The 22,464-nt window shown below is 39.7% G+C and overlaps 1 protein-coding gene across 2 annotated transcripts in view; it reads right to left on the reverse strand.

The window, feature by feature from the left end:
• Nucleotides 1-22,441, reverse strand: part of mxi1 (max interactor 1, dimerization protein) — a 31,090-nt gene extending 8,649 nt beyond the window's left edge. Inside the window, exons 1-4 of one of the 2 annotated variants that reach the window (XM_006630783.3) lie at nucleotides 22,061-22,441; nucleotides 18,459-18,561; nucleotides 15,247-15,276; nucleotides 2,952-3,066 (exon numbers count right to left, since the gene is read on the reverse strand). In XM_006630783.3, coding sequence (XP_006630846.1) covers nucleotides 2,952-3,066; nucleotides 15,247-15,276; nucleotides 18,459-18,561; nucleotides 22,061-22,286 — 474 coding nt within the window. In that variant the 5' untranslated portion in view covers nucleotides 22,287-22,441. Of the gene's footprint in view, nucleotides 1-2,951; nucleotides 3,067-15,246; nucleotides 15,277-18,458; nucleotides 18,562-18,956; nucleotides 19,314-22,060 lie in introns of those variants that run through there. The other variant, XM_006630784.3, reaches the window with a different exon arrangement.
• Nucleotides 22,442-22,464: the final 23 nt, after the last annotated feature.

The raw sequence follows: 22,464 nt of genomic DNA on the forward strand, positions 1-22,464 counted from the left end.
GCCTGTGCTAATGAACAGTGAAAGCAAAAGCACGTCTAAACAAAAGCAGTGTGCATATTTGTGATTTCCTCAATTTCACTCTGTGCTTAGTTCTCTGAATTCTGAACCACCACTTCACACAAGAGAATTGGAATATATATATATGTATGTATGAAATGTATAGAATCCTGTCTTTGATATACACCTATATTACTTTTATATCATTGCACTAGTGATAAAAATGAACAATGCCTGTTCATACACAGTCGGTAAATTAAAAATAAACCGATTCAAGTCGTTTTTCATCAGTGTCACCAGCTGACAAATCAGCAATAATTAACACATATTCCTAAGATTCTAAGGAGTTGGCTAACAACAAACCAGAAGTCTTTACCATTTCTAAGGAGGCTCAAGGAGGCAAATGTTCTTATTCCACAGTAAACAAGCATCTCAATGCTGCAGTTTTATTCATTTTTGAGAACTGTTAATCCCATACTTTGTGTAACATACGTCAAGCTTTTCAGAGGTGTTTTTATTTCATTCAGGGTTAAATTACAGAATAAGGGTCACCATCATCTTTGGGCAGAGGGCCAAAAGCCACTTTCACAAGTTGGCATGCCAGGCAAAGGAGGCTGGGGGGGGAGGGGTGTGGTATTTGGCTGGGCAGACAGTGCATGACCAGGGTTCTAAATATTGTGACTGTTATTTTAACACTAAATTAAAAAAATACCAAAACCACCAGATGATGGATAAATTAAACTTCACATACTATAAATACAAAACAGAAACACAGATGCAGTGACTGAACTGAACATTCTGATCAACACAGATGCTCTGTATTTACAGCCAGAAACTACGTGCCAACATAAAAACACATTTTGCGACTTCACCTTATATAATATCTAGAACTTTGAAAAATAAAATGTAAACTTACAATATAGTGTACAGTTCACAAATAGAGGCCAGCTGAATCTTCTGACAGTCCACCTATCTTGTATTTGAGACAATCCAAAATTAAGAACATGCAGGCCTTTTAACCACAGACATAAATGTTATGATCTGAACCACTAATGTTTCCCAAAGTTCGTGCTCAAATACCATCAGACCATTTTATGCTACACCTTTGGACTTTTATTTGTGTGTATAAGATGCACACTTGGAGTAGTGGATTAGGGACTGAAACCAGATTTTTTGGGAGGTTTTATGCATTGTGCTCAATTTTTTTTAAAGTTTATTAACAACCTCTGTCTGTCAAGCAAAATGCCATCTTGAGCTGCATTCTGGAACATGGGCTGGGATTTATAGCCCCAAAGCCGAATCTTTGGGCTGCTCCTCAGAGGATTAGATCCGTCTCCCCATGCTTTTTCATACACTACCTTTGCCAGGAATTGTAACACCTGCACTACTAGTTCACTTCCTGATGTAGCACTAGCAGGGCAAGTGCTTTAGCCCTTGTAGAGAGGCTGATGATGAAGATGAGTGCCTGCTATTGGCCCCTGCATCTCATTGGTTTAAGGACACCATTGCTGCTATTGTAATCCCAATGTTCTACAAAACACATGTTACAACAAGCCGCAACTTGCTTAGGATGGCGATTCCCGTTGCTTAATTTAGACCATATTTTGCAGGTTTGATACATTTGAAAATGGGAATATGTCTTAGAAAGCTTGGGACCGCCATACAGGTACAATACCCAAGATTGAATTATAGTTACACTGCATACTGCGTGTTGCACTACACGCAACACTGTACGAATTGTTAACAAGTTTGTAGCTTTTTTGGGGGGGGCATAGGGTTGGCAGAGCAAAAAAAATCTTAGAATTCACAGGACCCGTCATGACAGGAACATGAGTTCCATAGGTGATAAGGGTGACAGCTGAGAGCTGATTTTTCACTCTGTTCATGTATAATTGGATTGAGACTTATTATTTCGCTAGGGCATTCAGGGAATTAACCTTGGCTGCAAACACCATGGGCATTTTTGTTTTAAAAGAAAAGTTCAATCTTTAGAATGCTGTGGATGTGTTAACTGTATATAACACTGAAAATTAGATTTAGTTTTTTTGTTCCTCCTTTGTGTTTGATTAACCTTTATCTTTCGTTTCCTGTTCGTACCGATGCTCACAGATATTAACACCTGCTGATCTGCACCTTTGAAGCTGCAGGCATGCACTTTGAAGTGCAAAAGGCAGAACTTTGAAAGCCAAAGCCAAGATTATGGTGTTGGCCAAGTTCCAACCCTGTTTTAGAATTTCTAAATTCAATGAGATCATATTTAGCTGTAAATACATACAGGAGCAATGGAGTTCAGGTCTAAGAATGATTCCTGACATTGTTTTGCAGACGCAATTTTTGCAAAACCAGATCTACAAACCTTTCCACTTGAGCATAAATAAGATACAGAAACCAGACCAATTTACATCCAAATTGCCATGATAGTGAAGGTGTATCTGAGTTTCTGAGGAAGCCAATACTAAAAAAAACTGTCATTGAATGGAGTGTAAACATAAAATCTATAATGGACTCTGATACTATCTTTTTGCCTGGATCTACAGTGCGATAAGGTCTTTGCATCGCATCTAGCCAGCAGGTAAAGTAAGAAGTGCACAGTGACCTACAACACTGTAACACAATCAATTTCTGATGATGTCACAAACTCTCAAGGGTCACAGGATGAGATGAGCTCCAAGTTTCTATTACAACAGTGTACCCAGCAATCACTTTGTCAGCTGTTGACAGAACATCTGCCTTTGATCTCCTAACAACATACTGTAGGCCTACCACATCGTGCTCCGCTTGGTATAATCAAGATGTTGAACAATTAACTTACAGCAGGCATTTCAATGTGAATTCCAGGTTAGAAGCAGTGTAGTCTTGTGTGGCCTTTTAAATCTCCCACATTTTCCTTAACTAATTTGAAACAGGTTTTTTTTTAATCTCACAATATGAGCTACGGTAGTTTTTGAAAATACCTTAATATGTGCTTTGGCTTTGTTCAGCAACCCCAGTGTTGTGTGCCGGTTGCAGTCTGGTCCCAGTGGTATAAGTGCCTTCAAACGTTCCAAACACAGCCGAAGATGTGCTCGTCTGCAAGTGGAAAACAGAACAAGGAAATGAATGCAAGCTGCTTTGCAAGGAAGCTTTGTCAGACAGAGTTATTACCACCAGATTTGGTTGTGTCCAGCTGAAGGCAAATACGTTCTTAGCCACAAATACAAGCACCATAAGGGAAGAAGGTCTCAATATGGATAAAAGACATAAGCGATTTGTTACCGTTCAGGTGACGTAGGCCCTGGTATATTACTCTGAATATAGCTGGAAGGCCTATCTGCTAGCAACCTGCTGATATTGTCATGCTTGCTAAGCCTTAATTAATGGCTACTGAGCATCACCCAAGTGTGTCCTGCACTTTGACGGGGTATGATGTGGATGCTCTTATATACTGTTCATAAAGTGTTTGGGATCCTTTGTGATGAAAACCACCTCCTACCTGGTTATAATGTACTGTGATTAGTACATGTTCACAGCAATTGATTTCACTTCTCTGGCATTAAGGTTTAAATTTTATTGATTGGATTATATTATGCATTTTGGTATTTAATTTCTTGCACTTACATCTTCTCGCCAAAAGGAGGAAAGGCAGGAGGAATAGGCAGTTTTTTCTAAACGCCACATAGGTCAAAATCCCTACAGTGACGAGACATGTGTTTTTTTACCAGGCTGGTAAATATTTTCAGAGCAGGCAAAGGAAATCCCGTTCTGCATATGTTTCAAAGTGTGCCCTTTGAATGTTTTCTTTTTGTGCAGGCTTCGGAGTTCCTGCACAGTTACAGCAAGTACACCGCTGTCTAAAAAAAGCATAATGGATACATGACATTTACAAGTATCTTTATCAGATTTTTCTTTCATCGCTTTCTTACTGAGAAGTGCTTTTGCATGGGAATTGCTTTCATGATGTGTGTGTGCAAAATTATTATTACAAGCCTTATCGGGCTGGATTTCAAATGAGCACATGGTTTTGTTTTGAAATCGGGAGAAACAGTTCTTATCCTCTCTGCCACTGTACTGTTGTGTAGGCTTGACAAATGAGCGGAGCTTCTCCTTTTGCTGGAGTCTCCCATGACTGGCTTTGGAAATGCCTTCACCACACAGCTAGCCTCTCTCCGAATCAGGACTTTGATCAAGTGCTGCTGCAAGCCCAGGCCTGCTCTGCTGATCTGCTGCTGCAGCTGCAGACCCCACCATTCGTGTTCCAGGCTCAAGACTTCCTCTGTCCTCCAGATAAATAGCCTGTTTGCTCAGCGCTATTAGTCTGATAACCTCGACTCCCTGCCAGCATGAAAACGTGCGGTCTGACCTCAAATACAGATACGGCCGTTAATATTTTCAACATTTGAAAATCCTCCAGAATAGTTTTTTTTTCATACTTAAAAAGGCCACAACTTTTGTTGATGTCAGTGTTTTTTAAATGAAATGTACCTCTGTACAAGAAGACTGCACATCACTGTCACTATACATTTGCAGTGCAGTATACCATGTACTGTAAAATATTTTATGTTGCTAAGTCTACACAATCTCCTTCCCAGCACCCGAGGCCAGCAATGCCAAGCTCAGTTTTATATGTGGCACGTTTTGTCCATTCACCAACTAAATATGTTTTCAGTGCTCAGCTACTTGCATTAAACAGTGCAACTGGGAGAATTCACTTGGCTACATTTATGAATTTATGGTATCGATTTATTCTAGTGGATGCCTGTAGTGCCCCCAGCTTAATCAATCAAGAGCAAACACATTTGTTTTTGTTTTTACATAACCATATGTGCATTATTTAAAACGAACTGAGTTATTGCCTAACTGTGAATCAACAGTAAACCTTTTTGTATGGGGGCAGCAAATCACTGGTGTCACCCTATAGTTCAGACGCACCCCGTCTGAATACAGTCTGTAGGACTATACGACATATCCAGCATGTTAAATCTGCAAATAAATATTGGTAAACAAAAGCCTGACAATCATGCAGGGAATGAAACAAGCTATTTTGTTTTTGAACAACACAGCTTCCTCTATCATAATCCAAAACATCGCATGACTAAGTGCTCACGCTACAATGTAACCTACTTCTTTCCACTGGCATGCAATCTGGTCCAACAGAGATGAGAGGAAGTGGGTTAAATACTCAACAGAATACATTGCTTCTCATCAAGGTCAGCTTCCTACAAATGTATAGCTCTATTCATATGGAAAGGACACTCTTTACAGTGGAGTTGAAGAGCCCTTCAGTGGCATTTAATATAGTTATTTATGCTGAAAAAATATAGGTATCCTGCATCATGAGTCCATATTTACCTGCACACTGTTTCAATCCAACATCATTCTGCTATTTAAAAATGTACTTCACACAACAGGGGTGAAGAGGTTTATCCCTCCATCTAAAATTAAACATGGGTGAACTAAATACAATGCACATTATTTTATGGTAAAGCAGCATTGTTTCAGTATTTCATATTAGCCAGCTATGATCAGCAAAGCAGGCTTTATTTGGTCCGAGAGCTTTCACCTCGCCAAGCAAATGGCAGGCCTGCGAGCCTGCAGTAAAATCAGTGGCAGCTGTATCGCTGTTAACTCTCCTGTGGGTACTGTCAGACCTGCAGTGTGAAAAATGGTACACTGCTTGTTCCAAAAGATTGTGTGCTTGGTTCAAGAGCCAAACACTCTTTGAAACAGGAGCAGTTTGGATATGAGGCCACATCGCACCTGGTAACCGATGTCCTGCAGTGAGCAGGCAAATTATCACAGCAATTTGTGAGGTGCAACTCAGAAGCAGCTCTGGTTGTTCACGAGATCTGCCAAGATCTGGTTCACTTGGTGTTCCAGGGACAGAGGCAGTTTACAAGTTGTGAGAAGAAAACGAAAGTTACGAGCACTTTCCGGTGCATGCAGGAACTAGAGTGAACAAAGACGTCAGGGATATGCTCTCTAGAACGAAACTTTACATGCGTGGAGTCAGACAAATGTTTTGAAACAGTGGGAGTCACGGACAGCATTCCAACAATGAAGGAAAAGAAATCAATGTCAGGAGACAGATGGAGAAATGACACTTTCACATACAGTCATCCTGTTGTCATTAAATTTAGATGTTGAAATTTCGGAGTATACTGGCTTAACGGTCTTTAAGCTATAGCAATAGCAGTACGACACATTTCTCAAAGTGGTTTATGTTGAAGCAAAAGCTTTGGCTATTGATGAAATCTGCCGAGCCTGAATTCAGTCAGTGCAGCAGTTTAGAAGAAGACATTTTTAAAACAGTCTTTCAATACATGGCTTAGGCTTCCATATTGCTCTACCGGGGACAGGCAATATAGTGGTAAATTGTGTTCACAAATGTAATGTCTTATTGGTTCCAGTACACCTGCTTAGTATAAACTTATTCAGCTTATTCAACTTATTCAACACAACCAGTGTCAAATACATGAAGAATGGGAAAGAATTGAAAAAAAAATCTTTACATTCTCTTTTTGCTGAAACGTCTTGGAAACCTAACCTGCCATTCTTAAATTTCTACACAAATGGAGAGGTTGTGTCTCAAAAACACCCACTTGTGCACATATATTTTCTAAGTACTCCTTGGTGCTGTTTGATGCAAGCAGGTTAATAGCAGTGCACACAGTGTACTGTGCTTTGCTTTCATGACCCTTTTATGTACACCTTCACACATATTCACCTCCCACGTCTGGGAACCCACGTCTCATGCCTCTTGGGATTGACTTGATCTTTCAGACGCCTACCAGGCCGCGGTGTTCACGGAAATCCAGACTAGCCCTTCATATTGTTTAGTGGCTGATACAATGCAACCCCTTGTAAAAAAAACCTACAGGTTTATAAATAACAAAATGTTATCTGTCCTGTGTGTACAGGAACGTGACCTCCTCCAATCCTCAGCCTTCCTGTGGTGTGTTCCTGGTGGCTCCCCAGGGGTTTCACGGAGGTCGTTGTGTTTGGGTCTAGTGGCTCAGAGTTCTCCTGGTCACGTGCTGCCCTGCGGGTGCATTTTCTCAGCCTCGCAGAAGCCCCTGCCAAGTCACAGGGAGCTGGCTCGAGCACGCGGCTCAAGTTGCTGCAAAACCTCCCTTCCGAGCGCTTTTCTCCTCCTGCCACTGCAATGCCCCCATTCACATAACTACTCTTTTATGGTATTGATTGCGAATGCTATTGAAGTTTGCTTCTGGAACACAGAATCTACAAATGCATTACTAGAGGCGACAATGTTCATCCCACTCAAATGCTTTAAATATAGCTCTTGTGTAGGACTGTACACTTTTTGCTCACATCCCTCTTTATTTGCCTGGATCCTGACTCCTCTTTATCTCCTGAAAAACTGAGCAAGTGATGAATAAAAACTAGCCCTCTGGCATTGGATGCATTCTGGTTTTTTTTTGTCTTTAACATTGTTCTTTTTAAGCCTGCTTTTCCTTGTATAAAACAGGTTCAATCTGAACTACCACACTGCAAACTTAGATCATTCAAACACAAATTCTTTTTATCATTCTAAAGGCATGTTTAGTTTGACCATTGACCATCTGCAGAAACGTCTTGTGTCAGGTGCCCCCTGTTTATGGCAATTATAGTTACAGGGAGGTTTAACAGCTCAGGGGAGGTATGTTGGGGGCAGAATATAACAAGAAAATAAAGGTTACAGCTTAACAGTGTAACCCCTGTGAAAAGAGCCACAATAACATTTTATGTCCTTCAACATGAAGTACGTCAGGGACCAGATCTTACGCGTAGTTGCACGACATCAAAGCAAAATAATTTTGCTAACAAAAGTTATCCTAAATAAACACAGGGTTTAAATAAATAGCATGTGCATTTTACACAAATTATAAGCACCAACAGGTTATGCGTCTAGCAGTATATGTCCCCCGAGTATTGAGGCGAACGTTCTTATATGTTTCTCTGTCCTACTTTTAGGTGACATTATACAAGGGTCTGAGCCCCTGTAATAAGGTTAGCTTTCAAGACCCAGTAATTAGAGACCTGCATGCAATAAATCTATTTGTTGCCTTTAAAGCAGCTAGAAACTGGAGACATTAGTAATTACAAAGCTTTGTCTGTGCCTTTGAAAACAAGATCAGCACTTCCAATGAGATAGGTATAATTTTCTCTTTGTGCTGTTTAGCAAAACTTGGTTTCATTCACATCAAACATTTCACGTGAGGGAAGCTGCTTCAAGGAAATATTTAGCAAGACTTAGGCCTAAATAACATGTTATTGAAGGCGGCACAAAATCACATCCAGTTAAAAGTGCACATGTGCAATCTATTTAGTCCCTGTTATACAGCTGCGAAGCTAATTTAGATGAAAGATACATGTGCCATCTTTAATAAATACTTTATTACTTACTTTTTAAGCTTTAAATTATGTTGTTTCTGAGAGTTCATATTGTGGTGTTCAGGTATATCCTGAGCTGTTTAATGTAGGTGTTTCTAGAGGTATTCTAAATGCTGGCTTGTATTGGTTCACTTAAAAACGGGAGCATACACAAACATTCTGTTGTGCACCATTTGAAAGCCTGTATTTATAAGCAACAAAATAAAAATAGTATATGTACTTGTTTCGTGCTCATAAACAGACTATAGTCCCTTGTGTGACTTGTATGAAAGTCCCCCAACTTCCCACGACACAGTTCTGCAGTTTATGGTCACATGATTAGTGCACGGTTTTCCAAACCTGGTTAGACAGCTATTGAGTTGCCTTCTCCTTTTATGTGAAAGAGGTACAATGTACTTCATCACACATTTAAATTAAATCTGAAATGACGCAATACGGACACCTCACTAATCCACTGCATTCAGAATCTATCCTGAAGAAAAAAGCTCAACCTACTGTAAACAGCATTTGAACAGCTGCATGAAAACACCCTGCCTGAAACACACATGAGAAAAGCCATGTACTAACTTTTTGTTTGGGAATCCTTTTGCATCCTTCTGAAAGCCTCGAAAACCTCCATTGAGTGCTTTTTTAATTGCAGCACAACTGCTGACACCTTTAAATTACTGGGTAGTGGGAAGAACTGGTTTTCTTATCTCAATAATGAGGTAACAGTGCATTTAAAACCCTGTATTGGCCATAACAAACCTACTGTAAATTCTTACAGGGTAAGATGTATGTGCAAACATGTCTAAACATCTCCAGATGTTTAAACAACAAATAAGTGGATCTTGCCCTCTAAAGAATACATAAGAACCTTCATTGTCTATCATTCAATTTAATTCAATCTTAATCAATATCATTTAAATAAAAGCTATAATAAGTTGACTTTAGAGGGTTGAGCAGCCTCTATGCAGTGGTAGTGAAGTTTGACACCAAACAGAGCCCATGCCTTGCGTTACAGGAGGTTTAATTTCCTCTAGGTAGAAGCACTACGTCACTTCTGCCCACTTTAAGAGCTAACCTTCTCCACACAGGAGCGAATCTGTGGTGATGCTCAGCAGCAGCTGCAGCAGACGAGAAGAAGCGGTGTTCAGGGGCGATCTGGAAGACGGGCAGACAGCTGTAGGGGAACTCAGCCCACTGAGCCCCATTGCTAACCCACGGATTAGCCCACACGTGCTGTGGTTTTAATCCACTTGGCAGCACAGCCCCTCCAGCGATGCAGATCGCATGCTATCTCTCTTTTAACTCCTCGCGCACTGGGAACACTGGGTTAAAACAATGGCAAGAATGAAGACATTGCAGGACAGCCCCCACATGGATTAGGGCTGGCGATCATGTGTTTCTGGTCTCCTTCCCAGCATGGGGGCAGGCTGTGTCTGGAACTGTGAATATTGCCTACACCTCATCAGGGCTTTGGATTATATTCTATTAACCACCAGCTTCTCCTAAAGTGCAACCAGCACAGACAGCTAACCAGATGTGTGTCAAAAATGCACTTTTCTTCGATCACTCAGAATCCGACTTATCTTTCCTAATGTACATTTAATCCCTGCATCTTGCTTCCCTGTATGCACAATGACTTCAATTTACTGTAGTGAAGCACCATGTTAATAATGTGCCACCATTAAGTGCAATAAAGCAAGGAAACAACCAGATGAAGGCTAGCCCGGAATGGTCTAGTCACAGGCAAACATACAATGAACACAGATGTACAGACAACTGTATGCATTGAGCTTGAAACAAAGGGTTGTGTTGAATTACAAGATTAGACAGAAACCAAAACAAATCTAGGGCAGTTAAAACTGAAACATTCACTAGACTGAATAATTTACGATTTCACAGTTTTAATTATAATAAAGATAATAACAAAACATCTCTGTAGACGGCACACTGCTTAAAAATATCCACATTCAGTTAATATATAATGTTTGTGCCTTTCTATCAGCTGTTACTGTCCTAAGCTCTAAGCCATTTCTCCCCTGTGACCTGCGACTCTCACATTGGCCAGTCTGGCTATATTAGTCGTGGTTACTCCAGTGGAAACGTGCACCGACACGTGTTTTTATCAAACCAAAGATCAGGCCCAATAAGCAGCTTTTCAGAGCCAAGAAAAGCTTACAAGGCGTCACGTTGTATGGAACAAATGGCTCCAGTTTACCTAACGAGGGTCACAGAGTCTGTATATCCTCCAGGAACAGGCTGTGCTCAGCTCTGCTTCTTTCAACCTGCCTTGCAAACAGCCAGACTGCAGAAATCACATTGTGCGACTGTAAGCTCTCCAAGATACAAGCATGTTAAAAAAATATTCTGCAATCTATCAAGTGAAGAGTCTGCAACTAAAGAGAAATGTCCAGAATAATGTCCAAGTCTTCAACTACGGTACAACCTAGAGAAATAAATTATCAGAGTTCCAACAAATAAAAGATAAATGTAAATCAAGATGACAGTTTCTGAAAAGGACAAATGGTATCTACAGCAAGAGAAATCACCACACCAGAGATTCACAAATGAGCTGTGACCAGCTCTATGAAGTGTGCTGAGGGGCTTCAAACATGCACCACAGTGGGAGCACTACGAGCTAGGTCTTGTGAAGAAACTAGGGTTAGATCTGGATCCAAAACCGAATTGTATCTCAAAAGCCTATGCCAGTTTGCATACATTGAATACAAAGTACAGCACTTTCTGACACCACAGACCTAACTATAGGTGGAAAACAATACTCATGCAGTCACTCCAATTCAGTTAATGTTTTCCAACACTGGCAGTTTATGCTACCAGGATCTCAACATTCCCTTCCCTTCTGTGACACATTTGTACTGTTTGTCATCTTGTCCTGTGGAACTTCCTGAAATTACATCAGGAAACTTAGAGATGGATAGCAAAAGGAAAAGGCAGTTTGGACAATGTCTGCTGCTCACTTCCTTTTGTGCAGTGGATGGAATTCAGAGATTAAGAGATAATCCCTATAGGAAATGGTCCCAGATAGGCAAACACCTGAAGGTTAATTCCTCATAAACTGACAACAGTGCAACCAATTAATCTCTGCACATATTATCCCTTCACTTGCTGGTGTTACATCACTGGAAGTGGTTAATGAGGTTTCTGAAGAATCTAGGTAGCTAAGAAAGGAACTCAAGTCTTTACCTGGGTCTAAGACAAAAGGTCTAAGATAAAAATGGCTCAAAATAACTGTCTGGTTTACCTTGGTTAATTACGGTCTGGGTAAATCATTTAAAGTTATCAATAGTCCAGGAACAGAAGACAAAAACAGGCAGGTAGAAGGACAGAGAAGAGAAGGAGCAGAGAAGGAAGGACATGAATAAGGAGCAGAAAGAGAGGAAGGACATAAGAGGATGGGCAGCAAGTCGCAAGGGAGAGGAGAAAGAGGGGGGGTTCCTTGTTCAGAACAGCCTTTAAGACCAGATTCACATTAACTATTGGTGCCTTGTTAAGTGAGCTTGCCATTCTGTTGTTTTTAGGAAACTCAGATTTCCTGTACTTAGAATCCCCAAGTTAAAAACGGCCTCTCCTGTTACTGGAATAGGGAGACATGTTTCCCATTCACTTTGTAGAATTGGGATTATAGGGAGAGAAATTAAAATCTAGGTTATATTCTGTTTGGTGCAGAAGGCAGGTTCATCTCCATTTTGGGCCTGTTACATATTGTATATTGGTATATTGGAATTGTATACAGTACATTGGATTTGAATACTTGGTAGCAGTCTGGGGTTCTTCTGGTTGGTCAGGATTTAGGCCTTCAAGACACCTTGTTTATAAACAGTGTGACGTGCATGTTGTACATTTGTGGTGTGTGCTGTTTATTTTGTGTTGCATCATTATTAATACATTTTTAATAACCTGGTTTAACCTGGTGTGCATGATTTATTACTCTTCTCACCAGACAAAGAACTCAGGTACCTGTAATTATACCAACCACTCGGGTATATTCTTGGCAAAATATTTGCATTTTGGGGGTATGACTATTTATTTTAGTTATTGATTGTCCTGCTCTGACATTTTCTGTAATATTCCCTTTTTCTAACCGTAGAATTCCAGGTTCCAGTCTGGCATGTACAGTACATAAGGACACATTTGGGAAACTTAAACCCATCCCAAACATTGCGGTTCCCACCGTTGTTGAAGTTATCATTTTAATTTCAGTCAAACTCCAGTGTCATTGTTTAATGAAGAAAAATGAAAACAAAGAAGGACAAACGGGTGAAAAGCTAGGGACCATTTTGAGCAGTATAACCTCAAAGAGCTGCGATTTTTCTGATGTGGACAAAATTGTATTTTCTGTTGGACAAAGAGATCTGGCAATGCTAAGCTGTAACATGACAACATGAACAATAAAAGTGAAACAAAATGGCATGTATGCATTCCAAAATCACATAACTTTCTTTAAATCCCATAAGGACAAAAAAAACTAAAGAAACTTTTTGTTTTCTAAATCGCTTAGACTGTGTGAAAGGGGTTGAGAAAATTTTTTGAAATTTCCAGCACTGCTATAATAAGCTTCATAATTCTATATGTACACCTTAATCTGCAATGTACCAAGACCAATGTAATAATGATGACAAATGGCAATCACAGTAACGCGTTCACTGTTCTTAATTTGTGACTGTCAGAGACTCAAAACCAGTGACCAGTGAGTCTACCTGGATTGCTTGATGCATTTTAAACGCAGAATGGGGCTCATCTCCCCTCTCCCATAACCAAACTAAAGGTTGTTACACTTTCTGTCTTAAAACCAAATCATTTTTCTTTTTATTTAACATTTAACGTTAACATTTTCTTTGATGTGACTTCATCTTTAGAAGATTTCTGTCCTGCAAGAGCGACTGCAAAGTGGTGAAAGAAACAGATACTGGTCATCTCTGTGCCCATTCATCTATACAGCATTAAAAAGTGCTTTGGATTCTGCAGTGTTCTTTTAAACAACAGGATAACCCTGAGACTCACTCGACATTCAGGTGTTGATAGGCACCCAGAGCATTTCAGCTCTGTGCACCAGGGAACATGTTACAGAACTGCTTTGCTGGAGTAGATAAGGCAGTTCTGATTTCATTCTTTATTTGACCTGTCCTCCCCTTGTACGGCATGCATCTGTTAACACAGCTGGGTCATGGCTTTTTGGTGCCAAAACAGACATTTTCAATAGGGGAAAGAGAACCCCTTCCCACAAATCAAGGCTGTTTAGATAACTGTATTGTGTGGTTAATCAGCTCTGCAGGCAAAGGGACAACTACAGTGAGACTGCATATTGTGCATGTCTGTTTATCTCTCGTCAGGCTAGATAATACTGAGGTTCAACAGGGCTCCAGCCAAATATGGCAAAAATTAGATGGGTAGTATCAAACTTCTTAAAAAGACAGTTACTAATTAAAGGTCTGGGGAACACAAAAGGAACAAGAACATCTTGTACACTAATATGTGGTTTAGATATGGGTGATATTATTTTATGTCTATGTAAAGCTACATAAGAATACCTTGTGATACAATATTATAAAACAATATTTTTTATCCTAATTGTAAAAGTGCTGATGAAATTTGGTTTTAATACTAAACAACTCATCAGAGATTGTGATATCAGAGATATTGAAATCTTTGCGAAAGAAAAACACCCTCTTATCTAAATAAAACAGAAATTCTAAAAAGAAAATCTCTTTTTTGTTCCCGATATAGGCCTATTAATTCATGATTAAAATGCTAAGCCCAGAATCCTTTATTGTTAAAACACATTTCTAATAAAAAAGAACCAAAAAGGTAAATATAATTAAGCAAATGCAGCCTTTTATACTGATGCAGTAGCAAAGATCAAAAACAACACCCCCCCCACACACAACCCTGACACACAGTGTGGTGTTGTGATGTTTCCCACTTTCAGAAGCATTCTTGAGAAAAGATGGTATGATAAGGTGGCGCTATAATTACAGCTGGTCTAGACAGTCTCAGTCATGTGTCTTTGAAGTGAGCTGCTCAGCTCTCTGACCAGCCCTCCCCTCCACACATGCAGGTGGTGAGATCTGGATAGAGATTTTATGGGTCAGGTCTGAAAACATGGCTGGAACCTCAGTGACTTGGGCTAGATCAGGTACTACTTTACTCAAAGACAAACCTACATTACCGGAAGGGGTTTGAGACATTTTGGAAAAGAGGAAATATGGAAATACAATTTCATTTCAGTGGGGGGCATCCAATACAGGACTTTATTCCAGTAAGCAGTTTCAAATAAGCAGCTGCAATTACGGAAACACTAATCAACCAAAAATCCTTTGGGTTTGTTCCACATACTGTATGCTGTAGAGGGGATTTTCAAAATCATGTAGCACACTCATCTTAAAGCACAAAGTCCTGCCCCATGTTGAAGATCTTCCTCATTCCCTTTTTAAACATTGAAGCCCTTCTTCTCTTATAGCTGGCCTGCTGCTCCCTGAATTATGTAACTTCTGCACAGAAAGCTATTTGGCCTATTGTTTCGCCGATTAGACCCAGTGGTTTCACTTCTGTTTGGCCCTGGTACCCTTGTAACATGACACCTCAGCAACAACGCCCCCAATCTCGTGACCCAGTTGCAGTTTAGTGAGTCAGGGAACAGGGAATGCTCTTGACATGGCATTTGGATTAGTTGCAGATCTAGGTCATGTCTTACTTTCAGTTTTAACCTGTTGCAGCTACACGAGCTTTTGGAAGAAATGCTCGAACCAAGTACAAATCATTTCTCCGTTTCATTTCGTACCCATTTCTCAAGAACGTTTATGCAGCACTTCACCGTGGAATTTCCAGTTCTTGAAAGCAAAGATGCCACTTTGCAGCGAAGTCCAGACAACTCACCTGTTCTTTTCCAATTCGTTGTGCGTAGACCTGGAGGAGTTCAAAAACAAAACAAAAATTAGAACACAAAGTCCACAGACGCAGCCCCAAGCACAAAAATAAAAGCCAAAGGATTAGCATTTTGCCATGGCTTCACACGTTAGAGAAAATGTAAAACTTCATGCATTCAGTGTCTATAATACCAACATTCAATCCTCCGGCAGTAATGCTCCTTCATTTAATTTTCACATGAATTTTGTATGGCTCCACCTTGTGCAAGAACCTAAATGGTTCTATATTACACAAATCCCCCCAAAAAAACATTTTACTGAGCCCCTGTGCAACTTGTAGGCTCTGTACCAAGCAGAGCAATGTGAAAACCCTTCCACTGCACTGCGAGCACAGCTGTATTAAACTCTCCAACAGCACGAGCTCTGCAAACCACAGCAGTGTTAATAATGTAAAGTGAAGCAGCCGATCCCCTAAGAGCTTCTTTGTATGGTAACATGATGAAGGATAACAAGCACTCCTGATGGTTAAATGGCTGGGTTCTACATAAACTCTGGCTCCGCACAGCAGGGGGGACCAGCTCGCCATGCCATGTGAGCACTTCTTTTTATTGCCAACTATTAATATCATGCCCCTTTTTTTTCCTGAACCACGCAGCTGACCTGACGGCCCGGTGTTTTGCTGTACCAAAAGGACGTGTACAGAAGGCCTTCAGAGCTCTTCTTTCCCCAGTTAAGCATCCTACATTTGAGAAGGAGACCTAACCTGGCACTGAAACAGCCTTTGACCTTTTCGAGATGTCATTATTATCTTCAAATAAGTAGGTGTCATCCACTGGTAGCATTAGATTGTAGGGTCAGCAGACAAATAATGAGAGTGCATGTTTGATACAGCCAATTAGAGGAGATTTTTAAAGAAAAGATCACCCTGCAGAGAATGCACTATAGAGAAGTGTATAGAACTCTGCCTTCAGGAGAATTAAACACTCGAGTTCTCCTGATAATCCTAGGTTTCATTATACATCTTTTTGACTTATGCCACACACCACATAGCATAACTGACCAACCGAAAAAAACAAAATATTTAACAACTGACTATTGAACTTCCCTTTATTTAAAAAAAGAAAGTCATGAAAAATCCTTCAGTGCATCCTCACATTAAAGAACGTGGGACCGCGCGTCACATCCGACTCAACCAACCTGGCCTTTTCCCTAGGAATGACCGTGATGCAATCGGCACTCTTACAGGTGCTGCATCAGCATTTTAAATCCCTGCTACAGTTTGTGCTCACAAGAAAAAACTCAACCACAAGCATAAACAAAAGAGCCAGGATTCTATGAAGCTGCAACCCTTATTTGCAGAGACGTTATTAATACACTTGCAAACACAAAGTGTGTAAATTAAATAGTTGTCTTAAGTGTCTGGAGACTGATCTCCCCAATATAAAGACAGTAGCGGGGAGTCGTCAAGAGAGAGATCAGAAAACAGAAAAAAGCCAGCCGAATGCATGAGCGTCTCCCACCGAGATGAAAGCCTTCCATTTCAACCCTACCCAGCACAGTGGGAAACAGTCAGGAGACAGCAGTTTAAAGACGGATCTGAGGTCACCAAGATTACAAACGTGGTAAAAAAAAAACAACTCAATATCAACGTAAATCATTCCGGAATTCCATTTCCTTTTCAAGCTCAATTCTCTCACGGTTTTGGTGATGGCACAGCAAATAAAGCACACGAAGAGTGGAGGCTCCTACTTTCAGAAGAATTAGGGTGGAATCCATTTTTTTTTTAAATGAGCCACTGGCAGAGCTACATTCATTTGGCATTGTATTTGTTCATGAAATATTTAAGTGATGCTTTGCCAGTTTGCCATTCCCTTCAATTTAGTATGAGTAAGTGAAAATTAAACCTCAAAATCAAGCAACAATAGTAACACATCCTTTCCTTTATTATCTTAATACTTTCAAGCTAGAATTCCATAACCCATCAACATAACAATAATAATGAAGCATATTCTTCAGTGTACCTGTTCAAAAAGGGCTAAAATATGTTTAAGGCCTTCATTTACCTGCTCTTAGGCCCAGAAACCTGCTGCAAATCTCTCATGCTCTGTGACCTTGGACAAACAACTTTATCATCATAGGTCTTCATTCTAATAATCTCACTACCACCAGCCCACATATCGGTACAGAAATTACTTCTTCTCCATTGAGTAAATGCATGTAAAATGGTAAGAATACTCGTAGGCTATTTTAAAGATGACAATTTGGAACACAGCTGGGGATATAACTAAAGCTATCCAACGTTAATTTCCATATTAATTGGTAGTAAACACGTGTTTTCACTCTCCCATTGCATGAACAAAACTCACGAGGAAGCGGACAATCATTTTAGAGAGACACATACAGACACTTTATAAAACCTTGTTAAATCCATCGAATGATACGAACAATTTAGCATCAGACACGGAAATCATCTCGCAGTATCCATCTGACGAGCCAGGCTCTGGCGGAGAAGACACACTACTCCTTCCCCTTCAGAGTTAAATTTGATTCTAGTAAAGCTCGTACGGTACAGGAGAATCATTCGTTGTTTTATTGCCAAAATGATCCCGCTGGTGATTTTTTTCCTACATGTTCGTTTTAACCGGATACTGGAAACTCGTGTACTTGTCACAGGAAAAAAAAACTCGAGCGCACCTCATCCCGCATTGCGCAGCCGCAGATACTTTGACAATCAGCTGATAGAAACCACCTAGAGCTCCCCTCCCCCACTGTAAAGGGAAACCAATACACCAGATCGTCCCATTTTAGTGGAAAAAAAGTTTTTTTTTACTACTGTGAACATGTTCACGTTACTTTTTGTGGTCGACTTTGCTTTTAAATGTAAAGCTAAGTAAGCGCAGAGCCGTTAGCAATATTCACTGCCCTTCTGAAAGAAAAGAGCGTATTATGTTAACACCTGAAACCTCACTCAATACAGTATATAAGCATCTGCATTTCTCTGACAGGATATCTCACCAAGTAAGAACCAATAATAATAATAAAAACAACAAAAATAATCACTATAATGAGGAAAGTAAGGTTGGATTAGGCATCAGAATGAATCATCACTAGATGTTCATCTCGAAATCAAGAATGAAAATGCATGTAGGATCCGTCGACACCAGATCGCCAAAAACGAAACCAAAAACTGGTGGAGAATTACTGTAACGCAGTTTCGCTTACCTGTTGTGGTTGTTGCTATATTTCTTATTCCTGAATTTCCTTTGTCTCTGGTAGCTTGTGTTCTGAATAGAAGGAAACGTCGATGCATATCCATGTTCGCATTCTGCGGGTCGAGAAAAAACATGTTAAAATGAGACGTTAAAACAGTACAATAATCGAACAAAGATGGTTTACACTGTGTTTGCTGTACTATCAGGCTCGCGAATCGAATTGATAAAGTTTTTCTATACCCGTGTGCACACATATTTCCATGTGTAACCCACACTGTCATCTTAAGATAATTATTACAAATTTGATAGAACCCCATTATATAACATCCAACCATCGGGGATTCATTTGCCATTGCAGAAATACATGTATCTAAAGCTAAGGCTCTCTTTCTTAAAAAAAATAAAAACAGCTCATACACAGACACGCTAGATATTCAATTACGATTCCACACGTCGTTCTGCATAAAAAACAAGAGACAACCTCCTTCTCCCCGGACTCTATACATACCTCTCTCCCTGCGCTCTAAATATTCCGCAGCTTCCAGTAATATCTCAATGTTGATCAGCTGCACAGCTGCCATTCTTTTGTACCGATAAAAGTGCGATCCGATACAAATGTCAACAGTGTTTCCTCAGAGTATTGCTTTAGAATTAATATAGTCCTTATTTTCTTTCTTTAATAAAGAATGCGACTGTTGGTTAAGTCGAGGTTTTTTTTAATTATCCGATTACGAATATTACTTCTAGTAAGGCATCAAAATACAAAAGCATAAAAGTCAGCTATAAAGCGTACAAAAATGATATAAACGATATAAAATTTCCCCGAAAGCCCAGAGCCTGCAAAGTCTCTACTGCTTCTTTCTACTCCTCCCACAGTTTGTTTACCTGGCTTCACAGCCCAGGGGAGGAGAATCCAACTAGGCTCGCGCGCAGCTTTATGGGAAATGCAGTTCGCGTTGAGAACATTTTTAAAGGGAGCGTTGCGTCCTATGATGTTTGAACTCGCAAACCCCACAGTGCGTTTGTACTGATGATGCATAGTGGCCTTTTAATCATCGCAGGTCATTTAGAACTTGAGGAGCTTAGACTTGAGGATTTAGCCGATTTTACTGCTGTCCTACTTAAGTTTATTGTTGATACACAGATGACAGTCACTTTTCTTAAAATATTTTCGGTGGGTTTAAAAAAATGCGATATGCATCTCAGAGAGGCCGAGCCATATGCTTGCTTATACATTAAGTATCTTCAGCACATAAGACTGGAGACGAAGTCATCCTGTTTATCTTGCTCATTCAGTTGCTAATTGATCAGAGCAACCCAGTCTTCAGAAAAACAAGCTCAATACTTCCTTGATGCCAGATGTATCTGATTTTACTTTCACAGCTTAATTTCTACCCATATATCCTCTATCTTCACCCTTCTGTTGAGAAAACCAGTATTGGTATTGACTTCTATGGCGTATATATTGTTAAAAACATATTGATGAAAAAAACTTTATAATGCACGTACCCAAGATGCACTTGCAATTCAATTTAAAAGGTTTATCAGCAGTATGTCTAAACTCTAGAGGTGTTCTAAGGTTCTCGTGATTTACCTGTTAATAATGCCACAATTACACCGTTCTGACTTCCCTATTCCCTAATACGGTACATATATTTTTCTTTAAAATCAGAGCAGGTTGTTCCAAGCCTACATATCCCATAAATCCATGCTTTGAACACGTTTTCCAGCCACAAGAGGCCAGGCCCAGCAACACATGACGTCAATAAGGAAGAGGAATTTGACTGGATGCCTACGTCAGTAAGTACGGCCACGGACCTCTCGCTGGACCAATCACAAGGGGCGAGTTTGTATCCATGTGGAAACCATGTGAGACACCAGCTAACACCAGGAAGCAGAATAAATTGCCGCAGGAATAATACGATATTAAAATGGCTTCATGGAGTTGATTGAAGGCTATTGTTTTGGTTACTTATGAATTATTTGGTTATGTGCTGCGTTCTTACTTCTTCCAATATAATTAGATACGCACATAAAACAAAATTAAATGTTTAATTCTGTAACTTTAAATTCTTTAACTCGATTGTTGGTTTGTATGTTTGGTGGTTATCTTAAACACGCTCAACTTATTGGAAATATAGAAAAAAATAAAATAGATGAATTACGTAATCTTTGGGGGAGGGTGGTTACGGAGATATTCCCTTTTAAGTATGTAAAGTACAACCACAGTGCTATCTTTAGGACTTTTCATCTGAAATGTTCAGAATACTGCATTGTGTAGAAATCCGTAAGACGCATAAATGACGACATCAGTTAAGGATGACAGATATTAATAGCAACAGGATACAAAATTATTTGCGTGAGATTGTAAAACTCGGTCTGATTAGTGTAATTTCGCGTAGGCATACAAAATCAAATGCTTACATCCTATATCAACGCACACCGATTTCAAGTGCATTTAGGAAGCTACGAAACCTACGGCCTTATGTAGTCTGTGAAGGAGCTTCATGTTTCAACCTGAGCGTAATGCTCCTCATGAAACACTTTATTCCGCTTTTATAACGAGGCTTCCTTGTATAGGCCGGCGTTTGTTGTATTATTGATGTTTACAAATATTAAATAAGAATTGCTATTATTAGTATTGTATAGTACAATTCAGCGTACTACTACTCTATTAAATTCCAATTGCGTACAGTCTCTTCTTGCTAGTCCAGCAGCATAATTACTGTATGTAAGCATAATCCAATGCCAAGGATAAAGATTTTCTTAGTAAGAGGTTTCTTCTTAAAAATGATTGAGTTAGCATTTTTTAAGGGGTACGATGTACCACTAGTGAAAGAATACGTTTTCCTTTAGTCAACTCAAACGTGTGGTTCTGGAAAACGTCTTTCTCCGTAGCAGACACGCTATACCATTCAAAAGCCAGTGCCTTACAATTCTTTCTGGCGCATGAACGTTATTGAATTAGTCACCGTCTGCTTGTTTTGCAGAGTGTTATTCATTCTCAAGTTTATTGGGGCGTTGCATCGCAGAACAATAACTCTATTTAAAACATACGAAACTCCCGAACTCAATTTATTCACAGTATCTGCTTGCCACTTTGAAAAATTATGATGATTTGATCTCATTACATTTAACTTGGGAGATTCTCCATGTGTAGCAAAAAGCTATTTTTTATGTTCTTTGTCCTGTATACATGTCTAAAGTTTTTATTAAAATGCACATTTAGTTAATAAATATTCCTTTTAAATCTGTAATCCAGTACGTATACTTTAGGATAAATATAGTGGTCTTTCTGTTTGAAGTGCCAACTTTTTCACTCCACATTTCTTTAAATAGTCTTTGCAGCGTGGATGCACTATATATACACAGTAGAACTTCAAAAATCAGGAAAAGAGTTCTTTAGACGCGTATTTATAAAACATTTTAATTCTAGATTATTTAAAAATGTGAAGAAAATCTTATAACACTGCGTGGTTCACATCTAGTTGTAAGTAGTTCTCTGCTCAACTGAAGTCCTTTGTTGTCTGAGTCGACTGGTATCATGACAATTCAGTTTTCCTAAAACCTTTCCGACAATTTAAAGTCCCCTTTCCAGACACAAACACTTACTTCCATTTTTCTTCTCGTTATTTTCTATGTAACTTGCTGCCTCCAGCAAAACTTGCACATTTTTCAGAAAAGTGTCGATCTGGTCCATAGCAGAATCGTTGGAGCGAAATATGTCGAAAGGACAGCTAGACATCTCGCTGAAATCTTGCTGATCCATTGATGTCTCGGATTCCAGAAACACATCGTCAGGTTTAAGCTCTCTCTTTTGCCTTTCACTTCTAACCATCTTGATTTTGCTTTAAGGGAAATCGCTGCTGCTTGAAAGTAAATCTTTGGTCAGCTATTCTGTTGTGCGGCTTCTTTAGAAGGCGATCAATGAATGAAAGGTGAAATCTATGGATGGCGTCTCCAGTCGCTGCCTTCTAGGTCCCTGTGCCTGAAGAATACAACGATCCACGTTGTAA

This window comes from Lepisosteus oculatus, chromosome 4 (assembly GCF_040954835.1).
Source record: "Lepisosteus oculatus isolate fLepOcu1 chromosome 4, fLepOcu1.hap2, whole genome shotgun sequence".
Taxonomy (NCBI): Eukaryota; Metazoa; Chordata; class Actinopteri; order Semionotiformes; family Lepisosteidae; genus Lepisosteus; species Lepisosteus oculatus.